This window comes from Alosa pseudoharengus, unplaced genomic scaffold (genome assembly GCF_046254945.1).
Source record: "Alosa pseudoharengus isolate Yale_2024_CS ecotype anadromous, Long Island Sound unplaced genomic scaffold, YU_APseudo_1.1 YU_APseudo_1.1_scf_19, whole genome shotgun sequence".
NCBI lineage: Eukaryota > Metazoa > Chordata > Actinopteri > Clupeiformes > Clupeidae > Alosa > Alosa pseudoharengus.
In genome coordinates, this window is record NW_027468657.1 from 32,828,101 (window position 1) to 32,846,870 (window position 18,770).

The following is an 18,770-nucleotide window of genomic DNA, read 5'->3' on the forward strand; positions in this document are numbered from 1 at the left end:
AGAGAAAGAGAAAAAGAGAAAGAGCAAAGGAGCGCAACAGGATCACAAAAAGAGAGGGAGACAGGGAGACGGAGAAATGCCGAGAAAGCTTCAAGTGAGGAAATGAAGGGGAAATTCCCCTGGAACAATGCAGTGCAGGCTGGAGGAGCTGGGACGAGATGGGGGCGATGGGGAGGGCTGCTGGAGGGGGGCAGCCCAGCCCCCAGCCCCCAGCCTACACCTCCAGGGTTTATGGTGGCTCTGCAGCCAGGCTTTTATGTCAGGTGTCACACTTCATTTGAGCAACCCGTATGGTTGCACACACTTCAAACAGTGACCAGAGGGTGCAGGCACACACACATAAACTCTCTCTCTCTCTCAAACACACACACACAAACACACACACACACACACACACACACACACACACACACACACACACACACACACACACACACACACACCCCACAAAGCAACACACCACAAAGCAAAAACAACCAGAAAGCCTAAGCATGCAACAAGTCCTCTGGTATGAGGCGGACATACTCTGATGTGCAGGGGTATTGTAATAAGCACTAAATCCCCCACATCTGTTTCACAAGATGAAATGTTTCTTGAATGAAGTCCCTACAAATCAGAGGAGCGTTGCAGACAGCACATTCAAATGTCTTGTTTAGAGGACATGATGAGAGTTGGATGACTTCATGGATGATTCACCCTGGGTGTGCACAGTATTAAGGTCATTTAGCCTGTAACATGTAATTATGTAGACCAGTGACAAGTCTCAACATGTTCTCAGCACCAAATTTGTACACATATATACACACACACACACACACACACACACACACACACACACACACACAAAGATAGAAAGCAACCCACAAAAATAGACAGACACACAGAAAGTCGTACATGCCCCCACCCCCACCCAAACCAGAAGCAGACATAACACTGCACTAAGAGGTGTTTTTTTCCAGAAAAAACACAATTTGTTTTGTTCTGAACTTCTGCCACATCCTTATAAAAACGCATTTGATAGCGTTCGCAACTCTTCCCCCCTTCATAAACGAACGCGAGCGTCTCACACGAGCCTTTCCTCTCCCTCTCTCTGGCATCATTAGGCGAGCGCTGCGCCGCAGTGTGGCTTCCATTAGCCTCTCCCACAAAGGCCGTATAATTAAAACCGATTCGGGCCGCCATTGTTGCGTAAGCTCTGCGGCTCTCCACTGGGAGGCCTGATGAAGTGCCTGAGAGAGGCGGCGGCAGTGGCGGCGACGGGAGCGGAGTGGGGGGGGGGGGGGGGGGGCTGTGTGGTGCTGCACGGTGCTCGGCGCGGGGCTGAGGGCCATGAAAGCGGCCCTGGAAAAAATGAGGTGCATTAGGGTGGTGCCGGACTTTTGTCTTGTACACAAAAAAGGGCCTTTTTATTGAGATTGTTAAAGTGAAGTGCTTGTGTGCGTCTGTGTATGTATAAAAAGAGTGTGTGTGTGTGTGTGTGTGAGTGAGAGTACAGAAGGGTATGTGAATGCTTGTATATGTTAGACTGTGAGAAAGTATAAGCGAGCCTCTGAGAGTCTGAAGGAGATGGTATGTGAGTCTTTGTGATAAAGTCTGAGAATTCGCACACGTCTATGTGAGTGTGTATGTGTGTGTGTCTGTGTGCGTGAGTCTCTCATTGTGTGTCTCTAGGGTGTCTGGGTTGAGTACATTGTCTGGCAAGAACAACACCTAGGCCTTGTGCCTGAGCTGTCCCACTGAAAGTCTGCACAATAGAGTGTGCGTGACAGAGTGTGCCACAAATGGACACATCTGTGTGTAACTGGGTGTGTATTTCCATCCATTTGTATTTGTTTGTGCATGAGTGAGAGTACAGAAGAGTATGTATTTCCATCCATTTGTATTTGTTTGTGCATGTGTATGTATATGCATGAGTTCAGTGCAGATGCATGTGCACGAATCGTCTGTGAATGTGTGTGTGCAGGTAGATGTGAATGTATCGGCATGTATGATGCAAATGTGCATTAATGTGTAATTTGTATGTTAACACGAGTGTACACGTGCATGTGCGTGCATGTGTGTGGTGTGTGAGACCCATCGGCCCAGATGCGGGTGTGTGTGGCTCAGAGGAAGTGATGCTGCGTGCTGGAATGTGCAGCTCTCAGTCCTACCTGCTGCCGGCTGCCCGCTCCTGCTGGAGCTCATTAGGGTGGGCGGCTCAGAAGAGAGGGAGAGAGAGAAGGAGGGGGGAGAGAAAGGGAGAGAGAGAGAGAGAGGAGGAAGGGAGAGAGAGGTGGGGTACGGTTGGGGGGGGGGGGTTAAGCTAGCGACAGGACTGGAGTCTGTCACATACAACTCAGCACAGATGCAAAGAGGGAGAGAGGGAGAGGGAGGGAGAGAGGGGGGGAAGAACAGAGGGGAAAAGACGAGAAGAGAGCAAAGGAGAGGTGAAAGCGAGGGAATCAGAGGAGGGAGTATATGCTGAGAACTTATAGGAGACTTATACTGGCCTCTTTAGCACAGCCCTTAATGAAAAGGGTCAGGAAAAGAAAAGCAATAGGTCCTCTGAAACGCAGCGTTCTCATGCCAAGAAACGTCCCGATAGTCAGATTTCAAAGTGTCGGATGGAACGGAACATACTTCATTTCCACTTTGAATTCGAAGCAGGTGTCCCTTTCCTTGGCACAGGCTTGGACGCCCGTATCTCGTGGCGCCTCGGGCATTCCAGGCCTGCCAGCGGCAAAATCATCTGACAAATGGGAGGAAAACGCTCTATAATCAAACACCAATCAGATAATTGCTCCTTTTCGCCACTCGCTCCTCCGGCCTCCGGCCGGTCCCCTCTGAAGGGTAAGACGATACTCTGGGAAGTCAAACAGATGTTCTCTTTGACCGCTCAGACTGCAACACACCCGCTCACCAGGCAGCCAGCTTCAAATCATATTAAAATGTAATTCAGTACTATCGTTACTAATGTCAATCTGCGGCAGGAGAGCAGCAGCTGGCAGAGAGACAAAAAAATATTACGTTTATTCTTCATCTTTCCCTCTCTCCATCTTTTATTTTTGCTACAATTCTTCCTCTCTGTACTTTCCAAGATCAATCTGCCTCTTTTGATGACTGTCATTCATCTTCGTATTGCATTTTGACACCAAGTTGTCGTCTTGGACTCTTTTTCTCTGGCTAGCCCTCTCTCTCTCTCTCTCTCTCTCTCTCTCTCTCTCTCTCTCTCTCTCTCTCTCTCTCTCTCTCTCTCTCTCTTTCTGCATTTGTCTTGAGAGGTTTATCACAGCTCCCCCTGTGGAGAGGACAGTCTGTGGGTGTAAGTGCCTGGGGGCGGGGGCCACCCCGTGTATTAGTGAAAAGCCTGATAAACACAGTAAAACACTGCAATAAAGAGCCTCACACAGGCAATTAGAGCGCTCAGCCTTCTTTACACTAAATAGGACTCACAGGCAGTGAAACCAACGTCATTTCACTTTAGCCTGATGTTAAAGTGCTTTGGACTTAACCCACACCATAGGCATTTGCATTCACAAAAAGACACTATTCCGTATTTCAGTGGAGCACATGATGCATCAGCCTTCAACAGGAACTGTAAATTCAGTAAAAACATTATGCACTGATGCACTTTTGTCTACACATACAGTTTACATGCTACAATGAAATCCGGACGAACTTGTCCAACTTGTCAGTACTCAAACCTCAGCGTGTACATTCACATGCTGCACTAGTATAGTATCCTTCAGCTCAGATTCCTGCACAAACTTGACTGCCTGAGTGCTTCAAACCTGACGCTTTGCACAAGCAGGCTGCGCTTATTAAAAGAGCAGATAAGCGCCCATGCTCTTCAGAGCATTTGCAAATAGTTGGAATATCGCAGGGCGAAAGTCATTTTTTTCCTCTCCATTTATAGCGCCCAGCTCATTTGCGAGTTGGCCGGCGCGGGCCATTACCTCAGCCCCGGCAGGCGTGAGAAAGTGCGCATTTAAGAGCCCAGGGAGTGCTGCCTTTGTCTTCCCTGTGTTTGGATTAGACATCCCCGTCGCCCCTCTATCAGGAGACACACTAATCAAGCACAACAGTGGACTTGTCTCTGTCCAATACTTCCTCTCATGCTCCACTGTCCTTCTCTTGTTCATCTTACTCGTGTTTAGCCGTTCCCTCTCTCTTTTTCCCTCTCTTTCCCTCTCTCTCTCTCTCTTTCTCTCTCCCTCTTTATTGCTTTTCTCCTTCTCTTTCTCTCTCTCCCTCTCTCTTTCACCTTTCTCCTTCTCTCTCTCTCCCTCTCTCTTTTGTCTTTCTCTTTCTCTCTCTCTCTCTCTCCCTCTTTCTCTCTCTCTCTCTCTCGTCTTTCTCTCTCTCTCAGTGTGTGTCTGGAGCCAGGCCAGTCCCCACTAGGCCTTTACATATACATGCCAATGGCTCCAGAATGTTCTGGAAACATGTCTCGCGCTCAGGACTGAAGTCATCCCCGCCATGTGGCTGTGCTCGGCGCTGAGCACTGGGGGACCCTGCTCAAAAGGTCTCTGTGAAATCAGATCGACTTGTGAGTGGGTGAAGGAGCCGCGCGAGGGTGACACAGGTCACATGGAACAGGAGACTTGCCCCCACCATTGCCACACACACACACACACACACACATAAACACAGACACACACACACCAAACACTGCACCCCAAGCCCAAAACACCACACAAGATACACACAAAGCTCCCAATACAAACACACACACACAAACACACACACACACTGCACCCCAAGCTCAAAACACCACACAAGATGCACACAAAGCTCCCAATACAAACACACACACACACACACACACACACACACACACACACACACATCACCTCCCCTCCCCTCTCCATTCCTCCCACAATCTCACACAGAGAAAGACGTGTAATGCACTCCGCAGGCATACGGAGTCATACGAAATGTTGGGATATGCAGACAAATACACAAAAGTGCGGCAGCTTTAATCTGCCGGGAAACAAAAGGAGGAGGAATGAGAGTTGGCCGGCCGCGCTGGCTGCCAAGCCCACAGTGGGAGGCGTGCAGATGAAAGCCATTATCTATAAACATTGGCGCATTAAATCGGATGTTAAATTAACACACGTGTTTGATGTGCCCACCTCCGAGGGCTCTGCTCTCCAAGCAGTCATGGGAGAGAAAGCCGGAAACGCACAAGACCCAACCAAGATGGCGCCACGTCCCCCCCCCCCCCTCGTTAGAGAAGAACATCAAATTGAGGTTCCTCATTAGAACCCTCCTAGTCAATGTGGAGAACCCTTTTCCAAACAAAAAGGATTCCTCAGCGCTGATAAAGCAGTTCAAATGCTCAGGGGTTTAACAGTTTAAGGGTTCTTCTACGGATAAAGGAGTGTCTACGTGGTTCCTTGTAGGTGTTCTGCTCCGGGGACAAGCTGAAGAATGCATGCGGCATGTTCTCCTCGCTGGGAAAGCAGCCCTAGCTGCAGCAGTGCTCTGTGCTCCTGTCCTGGGTCGTGACCTTAGCACCGGTGTCATTTAGACTAGACACAGTCTTCAATTGGGTTGGCATCGCTGGGCTTCTCTCAGGCGTGCTGAATAGGATTTGGATTTGCGGGCTGGGAGGGGGGGGATTGCTGCTGCGGTGGCCGTGGGGCCCTGGGCCCTGTGTCTGGCCAGAGAGCGCTGCACTGAGGAGGCTCAGGGACAGAATATCTGAATCCTGCAATCAGACAGGCTGGGACTTGTAACAGTGTTTGAACATACCCTATGTTTGTGTGTGTGACAGAGAGAAAGAAAGAGAGAGAGAGAGAGAGAGAGAGAGAGAGAGATAGTGTGTGCAAGGTGTGCATATGCACATGTGTGTGTGTGTGCGAGTGTGCGTGTTTGTGTCCACATTTGCGGGCGAGAGAATGAAAAGGGAAGACAAATTTACAAGGATACATTGTACATTGTACCTTTTATCTTATCAGGTCTCTCCTACATATCTCTCTCGCACACGCTCAAACACACACCCTCTCAGAGAGAGAGAGAAAGAGAGAGAGAGAGAGAGAGAGAGAGAGAGAGAGAGAGAGAGAGAGAGAGAGAGAGAGAGAGAGATTGATTGATATATGACTGCCGGAGGTCCAGCCAGTATGTGCTTGCATGCATGAGAGAGCATAAATGTGTGTTTGTGTGTGTGTTTATGTGTATGTCTGTGTGTGTGTTTGTGTGTCTGTATGTGTTTGTGTGTCTGTGTGTCTGTGTGTGTTTGTGTGTCTGTGTGTCTGTGTGTGTGGGCAGGACAATGTGTCCATCTGCATGCTCTGATTCAGACACTGTGGGATAACTCACTCTCTAATTCCCCTGGGGACTGACTCTACAGCTGGAGGAAGTCGAAACAAGCTGAAAGGATACTTAACTCTTGTGAATATATGCACATGAGTGTGTGTGTGAGTGTGTGTGTGTGTGTGTGTGTGTGTGTGCATGTATGAGTGTGTGTGTGTGTGTGTGTGTGTGTGTGTGTGTGTGTGTGTGTGTGTGTGTGTGCATGTGGATGAGTGTGTCGCCAAGTATGCTTGAGATCCAAATATGTGCTCATGTGTTTGTGCAGAGTGCTGGGGGGTTGAGAGCATGAGGTAATGCTTCTCCAGCAGTAATTGGGAAAATGAGGGCCGGTCCCTGAGGACGTGTGACCCTCACCCCCTCTGAGCTACAGACTCACCCACCGACAGTCCGAGACACAGACGCAGAGCAGGAATAACAGACGTGAGAGTGACAGAAGAAAGAAACAGATGCAGAGAGAGAGAGAGAACACAACAACACAGGGAGAACCAGGGAAAGATGGGTGGACAGAGAGAGAAAGAGAAGAAAGAGAGATGGACAGAGAGATAGAGAGATAGAGAGATAGATAGAGAGGTAGAGAGGTTGCTAGATAGACAGACGGTCCTGGGTTTCCTAGCAGGTCACATGTGATGAGCGCTGGGGGACAGCAGGAGAGGCAGCTGTGGTCCTCTGAGGGGAGCGTGGAGCTCACACTGGGTGTGTGTGTCTGTCACAAGCGTCCACTGTGCGGCTACCAGCAGCCCCTACGCCTCCGTCCCCTCTGATAACCTGCCTGTCGTTAGGACACGTGTCTCTACATGGGCCACAGCTGGAGTGTGCGGCTTTGTGTGCGGCTTGCTTGAGTGTGCATGTGTGTGTGTGTGGGTGTGTGTGTGTGTGTGTGTGTGTGTGTGTGTGTGTGTGTGTGTTTGTGTGTGTGTTTTCAAGTTGAGTGTGTTTGTACTTATGCAAGCTTGTATAGTGTGTAGGCATGCAAGACTGACTTGTACACCAGTGAAGTGATTAAATGTGTGTGTGTGTGTGTGTGTGTGTGGATCACATAAGCATGTTCTGTGTCACATTGTTATGACTATGAAAAGAACAGTGGTGTCTAAACACTAAACATGGCTGAGTACAAGTCATTCAGAGCGTGGGGGAGTATGAGCAGGCACTCAGAGAGGAATTGGCAGGTAGAAATACCACACACAGACACACACACACACACACACACACACACACACACACACACCCACCTGGTTGATGTGTTTGAGTTTGTCAATGATCTGGCTGATGACAGGTTCAGGGGGCTTGTTCCGGGAGTCGGAGCCATGGGAGGCTTTCCTCAGGCCTGGACCAGGGAACCTGTTGACACACACACACACACGCACACACACACACACACACACAAAATACAGATATGTCAATCCAAAACATGGCTATCATTACCTGACGCAGACACAGACTGGCATTATTGTAACAAAGTGTAAAAAATTTAACAAATTACATAACATTACCATGCAAGAACGTATAATTTGAACATTTGATAATAATTGTCATATAATAACAAGCATACAATTCCTTAATACGGTTGATGCGGTTTGGCCTGCTGTAATAAACTAAATCTTCTGTTTTCTATCAGCAAGAACTTGAAAAAACTCTTTTATTCGCTTCCATTGACTATTGAAGAGCCCATTTCAAGTTTGGTTCAATTTTCAGTTTGAATAGCAAATGTGATCTGCTTATGTTTAAATCACTGCCATACCATGAGCCACACACAAAGAATGTCATCTGTGACTCATAAGATAGCTTGAAGTGTTCGGCTCCAAAACAGTCAAAGTTCACGCTGAGATAATGCCATGACTGAGACTCACAACAGGAGCGTTACCGCCACCTAGAGGCCATGTTTTCTGTTTGACAAACGGTCCTTTGGCATCACTGATGTATTACAAGATATGTGTGAAGACAGGACTGTTTGTTTTAGGGAAATCATTTCCACCCTTACTTATTTGTTTAATAATTGTGTAAGCTTTCCTTCTGAGTTCTATTTACTTTGTAGTAGTAGATATCGTGTGTATGACAGATTCTTACTGACGTGGCCAAAATAAATGATTTCAGCTCTTCTATTTACTTCAGTTTTATTCTTTTATATAAAATCACCCCTGGGAAAAAGTGACAGGAAAAAAAACCTATGGATCAGAAAATATGAATGCTTCTTATGACCATTTCAATGATATTCTATGTGCTCCTTCATGAACTCTAAATGATTTAAACAGAAGTTTAAATCTAAATGATTTAAACAGAAGTGGTCTATGTTGGCCCCAAAACATACATTAAAAAGGCAGCGTAACAGGGAGTGCAAAACAGGGAATGCTCCTAATGTTTTTCCTCTATTAATAGAAAAGACACCTTCAGATCTCGATGTGTCTGTGCCACCTGGAATCCTCCGCCCACGTCAAGGAGAATAAACAAACACAAGGACACCGACTCTCCTTGGAAGAATGAAAAAAAAAAAAGCCTTGTTGACTCGCCCGCGTTTTTGAAGGCGAGTTTCCCTTTGATGATGTATTCATATTCATGTATCCTACCTGCTCCCGCAGGAGCGGCCCACACGGCACGCTGAGGTGCCATGCAGAAGCCTGCGCTAGTACCCCAGCCAGCGCAGCGCAGCGCACACACAGGGTTTAGGGTCTGCCTGCTGAGCCGTCTCTCTCTGAGTCACAGCGCTGAGCGCCGTGGACGTGTGAGAGAGGGCGCGACACACTCAGAAAACTTGTCAGTGACTTTGCAAGAGTAAACGAGTGCAATGTGTTTATGAGTGAATGTGTACGAGGGGAGAGACGGTGAAAGAGTGGGAGAGAAAGAAAAGAGTGAAAAGAGAGAGAGAGAAAGAGAGATGGTGGGGTAATGGAGAGAGAGAAAAGAGGAGCGAGGAGGGAAGAGAGAGACAGACAGAGATGGAGAGGCAGGGCGACGTGGAGAACGCGAGACAGGAGTGTGAGCTCTGGCTGCATCCTTGGGGAGCTCCCTGGGGCTGCTGTTCCAGCTGATTTCTCCCTATTAAGTGCTAATTAGCGCTAATGTGGCGCGCGGCGGCCGTGGGGACAGACGGGCGGCTGAGCCGACACCTCCGGCGCCTCCCCGCGCCGCACAGAGATCACAGGCCACCGTGCCGACGGCAGCCGCCACTCTCACACACACGCGCGCTGTAGCCAAGGCCGCTCACGGAGTCGAGCTGGCTGGCACAGACGCCAAAGACTAATGGCACGGAAAGCCCTAGAAAAGTTTTGTAATTGCAGCGCGCGGCGGTGTCACAGCCTCAGCCTCAGCGCGGCGTCGTTAGATTGGGTCATGCTTGGAGGGAGCGGTCCCAGGCCCAGGGCTGGTGAGGATTACTGGCAGCTGGTGAGGCATGATCACAGCCACAGCGTGAGCCTCCGCACCAGACGTGCGCCAGGAACTAAAAACAGAGTGCAACTTTGTCGCCTCAAAGAGAGAGTTAGCGCGCCGCTTTCACCAGTCCAAGTCCAAAAAGTCATCTGGAGTCGAGAGAAAAATAGCTCATGCTAGGCAACTGTGGAGGGGAAAAAAAAGAGGGAATGATATCATCGCCCTTTTTTGTGCAATGACACCATCCCGCTCACGAGTTCCCCATCAAAGCCATTACTCAAAACTTCACGCCCGCCTTGCCGAGCTCTTCATTAAACCAAATGACTTCTCCTCCACACTTATTTATTCTTCTTATTACCGCTGCTGTCAGCTCACCTCCCAGCATTAATTAGCACATAAATAATGCAGCGGTGCCCCATACTAGGAGGAGATGAGCAGATGCTATTACTTATGACTGACCGAGTCCATTCCACAGGCTGACCACCCCCACAGCAGGTGAGGAGGACACTGATAGGTTAGTGTTGGAATGGCAGCTGAGGTAACCTGACTCTCGCCAGATGAATTTCGTTCCGCCTAGCTCCACTCATCCATCTGGGACCAATCCACTGGAGTGTTGCTTCAGAAGGCTGGGCCTAATCAAAAAATGCTTGCATATGATTGAATAAGCCACTTGTCCGTCATCTATTGACGTGCTACTTCAACCACTCACATCAAAGCCAACCCGTGACGCTGATAACAGTCTCACAGTCGCTTCTACGCTATGTCACATCTATGAAACTCCCGCCCTGTGTCCTGATTGGCTCTACCATAAAATCTGGTGCAGAAATCACTCTCAATGGAAGAGGTCCCAGATGGATGTGAGTGAAGCTAGGCAGAGCTAAGCAGAACGTAATTCATCTGGCGAGAGTCAGGTTACAGCTGAGGGCAGCTGATGGCACTTTTATCATTTCTCCACTTACTGGAGCTGGGGAGAATGAGCCTTTCAGCAGGAGGTCATCATAACCTGGCGTTATTGTGCCCAACAAAGACAGCTTCAGCAGACAGCGACACACATTCAGATATTGGCCATGTAAGCCATGTAAATTTAGACTTCCCACTCTTTTCTACAGACTATTTTCCAGGACTCTTCCATTTATCAATGACAGTATTGACAGTGTGACTGGTACTTCAGTCAGGCATGGGACCATACACTCATATGCTCGTCCTCCTGGCATTCCTCATCTCACTTCCTATATAGCATATGGAGCAAAGGGGCAGAGCAGTCAGACCACGCGGCCTCAAAGCCGCTTCTCCACAGTAATACACTTGCAGCACAAACACCAGACCGGGTGATTTCACGGTTAATATGAAAACTGATAAATGCTTACAATATTTTATAAGGCAAGTTAAGCAATGTCAGCCAACCTGCATGAGGGTGTGTGTGAAATGGGGAACCATTTTCCACTTTTCACAGGTTTTCAAGGACCAGTGGGAACCCTGCATTGCTCATACTAGCTATGTATATGGCAAAGCCTATTGTTATCCACTAATGTGCACTGCATTGGGCATCTATCGCTGTACTCACTAGGCCTCCAGCCAACCATAACGGTGCAGTTCCAGCTCATTATCTAAGACACCAGAAACGCTAAATAAATGTATCAACAATGCAGATCTATCAGACATAAATAACTAAAAATGCATACAATCCAAATAAAACATCAGATGTCTAAATGCATCTTTTAACAGCTCGGTAGTTTGAGGCACAAGGCTGGATTATGCAGCACACTCACAATTACTGGGTATGTATGCTGAATATGCACCTCCGATCCTCCACAATGCAACTGTAAATAATAATGCACTTCAGTACATTCTCAACTGGTATAGTTTCTAGACCATAGCTCTTCTACATTAGTCCCTGTTGGCTTGTTAAAACTTCTGTGGCTGAAAGTTTTTAAGCAGTGCAATTTTTTCAAAACTGTCATTCACAGTTCTTCAGGACAGTTTGTGTGTGTGTGTGTGTGTGTGTGTGTTCCCCAGCACTGCTCGCATCATAATGTACAGCTCAGCTCAATCCAGCTATCAAGGTCACTCGGTTTGGCAGCGCTGCACACTCATTAAAACCCTGCCAAACATCTTGGCCACTCTCTCTCACACTCTCACACACACACACACACACACACACACACACACACACACACACACACACACACACACACACACACACACACACACACACACACACACACACACACACACACACACACACACACACACACACACACACACACACACACACACTCCAACACCAGGCGCGATCTGGGATGGGCGGCCCGGGAGCCGTGGGGGCTGCAGGACAATCCTTCCTGTCTCCACTGCGTCCCTGCGTCTCCCCTCCCTCCCCACCACTGTGTCCCTCCCTCCCTCCCTCCCTCTCTCATCCTCCTCTCCTAATTAACCCCTGTGGGGTGGCCGTGCCCCGCTGACACCCGTCTGCCCGCGCCCTCGGGGAGCGACTTCGCTCGGCGCTTCTGACTCGGCCGTTTTACTCGCCCACCGTCCTCTCCGCGGCAACTCGTCCCAGGCCTGCGGCGCCTCTGTGAAGGAGAGACACGCCACCGTTTCTTAACAGATGCAACACACACTCATACACACACACACACACATACACACTCAGACACACACACACACACACACACACACACACACTCAAACTGGGTACACATACTGTCAGGATATGTGCTCTCTCACACACCAACCTTCTGAGTGGATAGAGACAAGCCTGGTAGGGAGACCCACAGAGCTACAGAATGGAGCAGCACGGCCCATATGGGACACACACACACAGGGTAGAAACACACACTGAGACTACATATGGACCCAGCGCGCACACACACACACACACACACACACACACACACACAGGGTAGCAACACACACTGAGACCACATATGGACCCAGCTCACACCCACACAAACAAACACATCAACACAGACCATATACATACTCAATATAGAGTATATGGCATAGTACAGCATACACATACACAAAAACAAAACATACATAACAAACTTAGAACAAGCTTATCCCGATTTTGATCATATTCAGGATATGGTGTTTACATGAACACAGAAAAACCTGGTTATTAATATCCCTGTATACATGATGGATAAAGTTCTATTAGCTAATTGCGAGTTTGCATGAGAAACCAGGATAAGGTTCAAACATGGAGCAGTACCCTGGTTTCCTTCAGAGTACTCCACCTAGCATAACCTGGTTACTCAAAACCAGGATAAGGGCTTCTGAAATCGGTACTGAAGGGTTCTGAAATCGGTATGATATTTACATGCGCAAATACAAAAGAGGAATACTTCAAAATAACCGGGATACTGAAGTGCAAGTAAACGCAGTCATTGTGCCCAGTGCAGTGTTTGTGTGGGTGGGGGGGCTGAGTGGGTGCTGATGGGGAAGAGTCAGGAGTGTGGAGAGCAGGAGACTCACATGGAGGGCACAGAGAAATATGACACATTCACATTCCACACAGGCCCGCGCCAGCAGCCAGCCACCAGCGGCTAACGAATGATTAAAGCGGCCGAGAGCATCAGCAGTCGGTGACATTAATAATCCTCACAAGCACACACACACACACACTTACACAGACACACACACACACTTACACTTACACAGACACATGCACACAGGCACACACACACACTTACAAATGCATACACACACACACACACACACACACACACACACACACCCTCATAGCCTCCTCATACCCACACATTTATACACACACACACACACACACCAAGCCTGAGATTTACACTAACAGCCCTGTCAGAGAAAGAGCCAGCCAGCAGAAATCCTGCCAAGTGACCCTACTTCATTCAACCCCAGAAAGAAAACACGCATCGTGCGAATAAAATGAGCCGGGAGGAAATTTATGTGCACAGCTTTAATGCCCAAAGTCAAAATCATGATCGTAGAAGTGGTTTTTAATGTCTTGTTGTTCAAGAGTGTGTGTGTGTGTGTGTGTGTGTGTGTGTGTGTGTGTGTGCGCACGGGGTGAGTGTGTGCGTGTGTGTGGGCAGCACTTGAATGGCTATTACGAGCACTAGCACTTGGTCCCTCTGAGGGTTTGGTGGTTGTAAGTCTGCTGCGGTCGGCCTTGAGGCTGGTCCACTCTCCCTCCCAACCTTTAACACTCTGTCCCAGGCACCATCCATCCCCGAGCCTCTTCTAAAGGGGCTATTTCTCCGTCTGATGGATCCTCCAAAGACACAGGGATGGAGGCTGCACAGATGTGCTGCCTGAGAAGTGAGTTTGGCAGACAACGGGACTGCTGGCAGAGATTCTGCTGCCCTGACTGTGATGCATCCAAAGCACCTCTACCCGTTGACAGCACACAGGATACAGGCGCTGATAGGCCATTTCTATATGTCTGCCCTGTACTGCAGGACTGTCATGATAAAAGCTTCTTCTAGGCAGCTTCAGTATGTCCAGCAGGACTGTCATGATAAAAGCTTCTTCTAGGCAGCTTCAGCATGTCCAGCGTAAGAGAGTAAAAGTCCCACCATGTGTTGGTTCTGCCTGTGCACTAGTGACACAGGTGATTTCACAAATGAGTTGAGCTACCTGGCTGAGGAGTTGTGCTTGTTAGAATCAGCTGGTTTAGTGAATGGTTGGAACAAACACATGGTAGGACTTTTACTTTCTCAGGCTGGACATTTGCACCTCTGCTTGTTCTGAGTAACTGGAATGGATGTGTTGCGTGGATGTGTCAGTGGATTGTACTCACTTGTCGGTCATTTCCTGTCCGTTCCAGCAGAGGGAGTCGTTCAGCAAGGCTGACTCGCGGCTGCACAGCGCCTCCCCCAGGCCACTGTAGAAAGAGCCGAAGCCCCGCAGACCGGAGATGAACTTCCTGCAGATGGAGAGATAGGAGAGGAGGAAACGGATAGATATACAAACCGATCGATAGAGAGAGCGAGAGAGAGAGAGAGAGAGTGATAAGACCAAAATAAAAGAGTGGGAACAAGAGAAAGAGGAAGTGGAGAGTGTCAAACGGGGAGCAAAAACACGAGGCATCACAGTGAGGGCCTGACTGGGTGGCGTGCTGAATGAAACCCGGCCCAATTAGTGTCCTAGGGGGCCCGTGGAAGCTCACAGGCATGGAACTGAGGAGGAGAGGAGAGGAGGGGAGAGAAGAGGAGAGGAGGGGAGGGGAGAGGAGAGGAGAGGAGAGGAGAGGAGAGGAGAGGAGAAGAGGGGAGGTGAGAGGAGGGGATAAGGCGGGCGAGCGGGTTAGCTCAATGTCACTGCCACGGCGGGAGATGCCCTCTCGTGTTAATGAGGCTCTCTCTGTCACGATTGTCAGCTTCGCACTCACACTCTCATCATGTGCCCCCCCCCCCCCACACACACACACACACACTCTCATACACACTCACATGCACATGCACATGCACACACACACTCACACACACACACACACACACACACACACACACACACACACACACACACACACACACACACACACACACACACCTGTTTCTGTGTTGCTCACAAGTCCAACCTTACAGGCTTGGCACTCATTAGAGCTCAGACTATCGCTGGTGCTGTGAGCAGGGGACGGAGCCGTTTGGAGAGAGCTGGAGGGTTGTGGTGGGCAGGTGAGGGCAGAGCACAGGGCCAGACAGTGACAGCAAGAGCAGCACACTCACTCTGAGGCCATACAACCAGATCCTTAATTAAGAGCAGCGCAGCTCACATTAGCATAGCATCCCAGCCCGCCCGCCCGTCTCCCGCTCACTAGAAAGCCTGTGCTGTACTCGTGCTGTCTGTCACCCCTCAAAACTCACAGTGCGGCATTTCTGGATTGCCTTTTTGTATAGGCAGAATTTAAAAAAATTGATTGAAGAGCGAAAAAATTGATGGTTAGAGAGGCCACTGTCAGAAGCTGTATGCACTGTGATTCACTGTGTGTAGGTATGTGGGTAGTGGTGCATACTTTATAACTCAGCTGAATCTGATTTTGCAAGCCCACGATCACAGAGTTCATTTTAAACAGGCTCCACAGAGTGTTTACGCATAAACCAAATTGGATGACCAATTAAGAGCCTCACTGAAGGTCAGTGGAGTGGTGAGAGGTGTTGTGGTGGGCGCTAAGCCATTAAGCCTAATGAGTGCTGATGCTCGTCCCATGGGCACCCACTGATCTCAGGTCAGCTTCTGGAGGAGAGCCAATAACCTGCCCGCTATAGGCCTCCCCACCCCAAACACACAATTACCTGCGCCGACCAGACAGGGTCTCCTCAGGGTCAAAGTCCACAGGTTGGGGGTTGCGTGACGCCAGGGCGACTCTTGGGGGGTCTGGGGCGGCCGCTACGGACCGCGAGACACGTGCAGGCGCGTGTGCACACACACCGCTCACCTGCAGAAGGAAAACAGGATAAAGCACCCAAGGTCAGGATACGCCTCTCCACACAGCTTGTGACATTCCCACACAACAGTCCAAATAATAGTTTGGCTTAACAATGAAGTAATAAAATGTGCCGTCCCCAAACGGTAAACTTTCCACTCCTTTTATCTAGTGCAGCCATTCCTCCATGGCTGCCTATTTCTCAGTTTGTTTATTCCCGGTGACAATAGGATTTACATGACAAAGAAGCTAAGTCATTGTTTCGTACACCAATAGCTTTTTTTCCGCCTCTTTCTTTCTCTAATCGTAACTCTCGGCAGACACTCGGAGTGTAAATTAGGTTCCTTGTTCTCCCCATCGAAAAACACTACTGTTTTTTCTTCTTTTTCAGCGGGGCAACATCATAATAATAAATAAACTCTCTCTCTCTCTCTGTCTTCCTCTCTCTCTCTCTCTCTGCCTGCCTCTCTCCCCGTTTCTCTGCCTGAGTGAGATAATGGAGAGATGCCATTCTTTTCAGGTGCAATAAAAATGCAAATGCTTGTTAATGTTTTGCTTGTGGTTTAATGATTCGCCGGCGGTTTAATTTCCCCTGGGTTTTCGGCTTAATCCTGCCTTGTAATGTTAACGGCTAATTGTGTCCGCTTGCCTTAAATGAATACAGCACTGTGCTCAGGCACACTAAAGCCAGAGGCACTGAACGCTGATGGGACAAGGGGGGGGTGGGGGGGGGTTAAAGCTGGACATCTTCATTCATACACACACACACACACACACACACACACACAGATACTCAACAGAAAACACTAATGGAATCCACTCACACACACACACACACACACACACACACACACACACACACACACAGATACTCACATTCGAACAACAGACAATACTAAATTAATCCTCACACACACACACACACACACACACACACACACACACACACATATATATATACACACACTACATACGCACATGTAAACACAGTTAGACACACAAACAGATGCACAAACAGATGCACACACAAACAAACCCAAGTGCACAAACATGGAGGAAAACAAACACACCTGGGGACTAGCGATGTCATCAGAGTGCACACGCCTACACACAACCAATCAGGAGCTCATGTACGAGACAGAACCACAGAGCACATGTGCAGAAAGCTAATCTACTGGGCATCTCATCAGTACAGATCGATATACCGTTCTCCTATCGACTAACCAGAAAGAGGAGAGGAGAGAAGAGGAGAGAAGGAGAGAGACAAGCAAGGCACATAAAGCAAAGGTTGTAATTCTGTGTGTATCTCTATGCCTCAAAAGAGATCAAGGTGAATCACACAGTTTTTTTTTTTTTTCATTTTCCACATTCCTTTTTGCATTACTTTGATGTTGTATGTTATCACTGTACACCTCCGCTGCAACAAATGGGCTTTGACAGAACAGTTATTACTCAGCAATTCCAATTAAGATGTAAGTGAGGAAGGCTTCAATTACACAGTAAACAGAGACGCTGAGGGAGGACTGCAATTGTGATGGAACAGACTTGAACACGATATACCCTTACACATCTAAACACACACACACAAACACACACATACACAGTTGCTATCTCTCCCCTCCCGCTCAGGGGAAATCATTAGTGGCTAGTCTGCGCCACAACATGGAACAGCTCTCCTCGTGTAATTTCCATGGGCCCGCTGTCCCCCAGGCCGTGATTAATGCGATTGGTTGTGGGAGTAGCGTGTGCAGCGTGCCCTGTGTGAGCTCCTACACACCTCCCGGGAGACACGGCACACCGGAGAATTAGCGGGAGACCGACACAGGGAGGGGATCGGTGGACGGTACAGAGAGAGAGAGAGAGAGAGAGAGAGAGAGAGAGAGAGAGAGAGAGAATAAAAGAGAGATAGTGAAAGAGGGAGATGAAGAGAAAAAGCACCACCAATTTCTCAGCCTCGTAGGGTAAGCTGTATATTTCCGAGAAAACTGGAGTGATGGCCTGATCACCCCAATTTAAAAAAGCGGCAAACAAATTTGACCCCAGCAACCTGCAGAGGCGTCTGGGCACAGAGGAATCTCTCGGTCGAAGCACGAAGCACGGGGCCTTGAACAACATTCAAATGCGCCCCCAGAGCTAGCTTATGAAGTCAACTCTACTCGGCATATACCAGACACACCAGATTATAATATATACAATATGCAGTACAGACAAACCACAATTCACTGTAAACTGTATAATCCGAAAAAAAAGTGAAATGTGATAACAGCCAATAATCTCATAACCTCTGGGAAAAGCATTAGAGTTCCATTTGGAGTGTTTATCTGTGCTGAACTGGGCAACCAAGCAAGCCCAGGCCGTTGAACTTGAAAGTAATTGTGGTGAATAATTACTTAATATTAATCTTAGACTGGCAAACTTCAGGAAAAACTCAGGAATCAAGTTTATTCTGTTACAAGCAGAGAGGGTACAAAAAAATGGTCTATAGTCTATGTAGGCCTAGCCCAAGCCTGGAAGGCCTAGGTTGGCCTGTAGCCAACTTCTTCTCTCTTCCGTTCTACATCCTTCTAGTCTTAGTCTAAGTCCAAGTCTTATTCTGACAAACATTGCAGTTTAGTTACTTTTGTAAGGGTTAAACAAAGGAGAATTTTGGCGCCAAAACAAGCCCACTTGGTTGGTTCTCCACTTGGCATCAGACACACCTACT

General features: G+C 48.5%; 1 protein-coding gene across 1 annotated transcript in view; it reads right to left on the reverse strand.

Moving 5' to 3' along the window:
* The window catches only part of gpc3 (glypican 3), a 98,834-nt gene that overhangs the window by 24,250 nt on the left and 55,814 nt on the right, over window positions 1-18,770 (reverse strand). The window contains exons 5-7 of the mRNA XM_076292793.1: window positions 15,936-16,078; window positions 14,441-14,566; window positions 7,527-7,635 (exon numbers count right to left, since the gene is read on the reverse strand). Coding sequence (XP_076148908.1) covers window positions 7,527-7,635; window positions 14,441-14,566; window positions 15,936-16,078 — 378 coding nt within the window. The remainder of the gene's footprint in view (window positions 1-7,526; window positions 7,636-14,440; window positions 14,567-15,935; window positions 16,079-18,770) is intronic.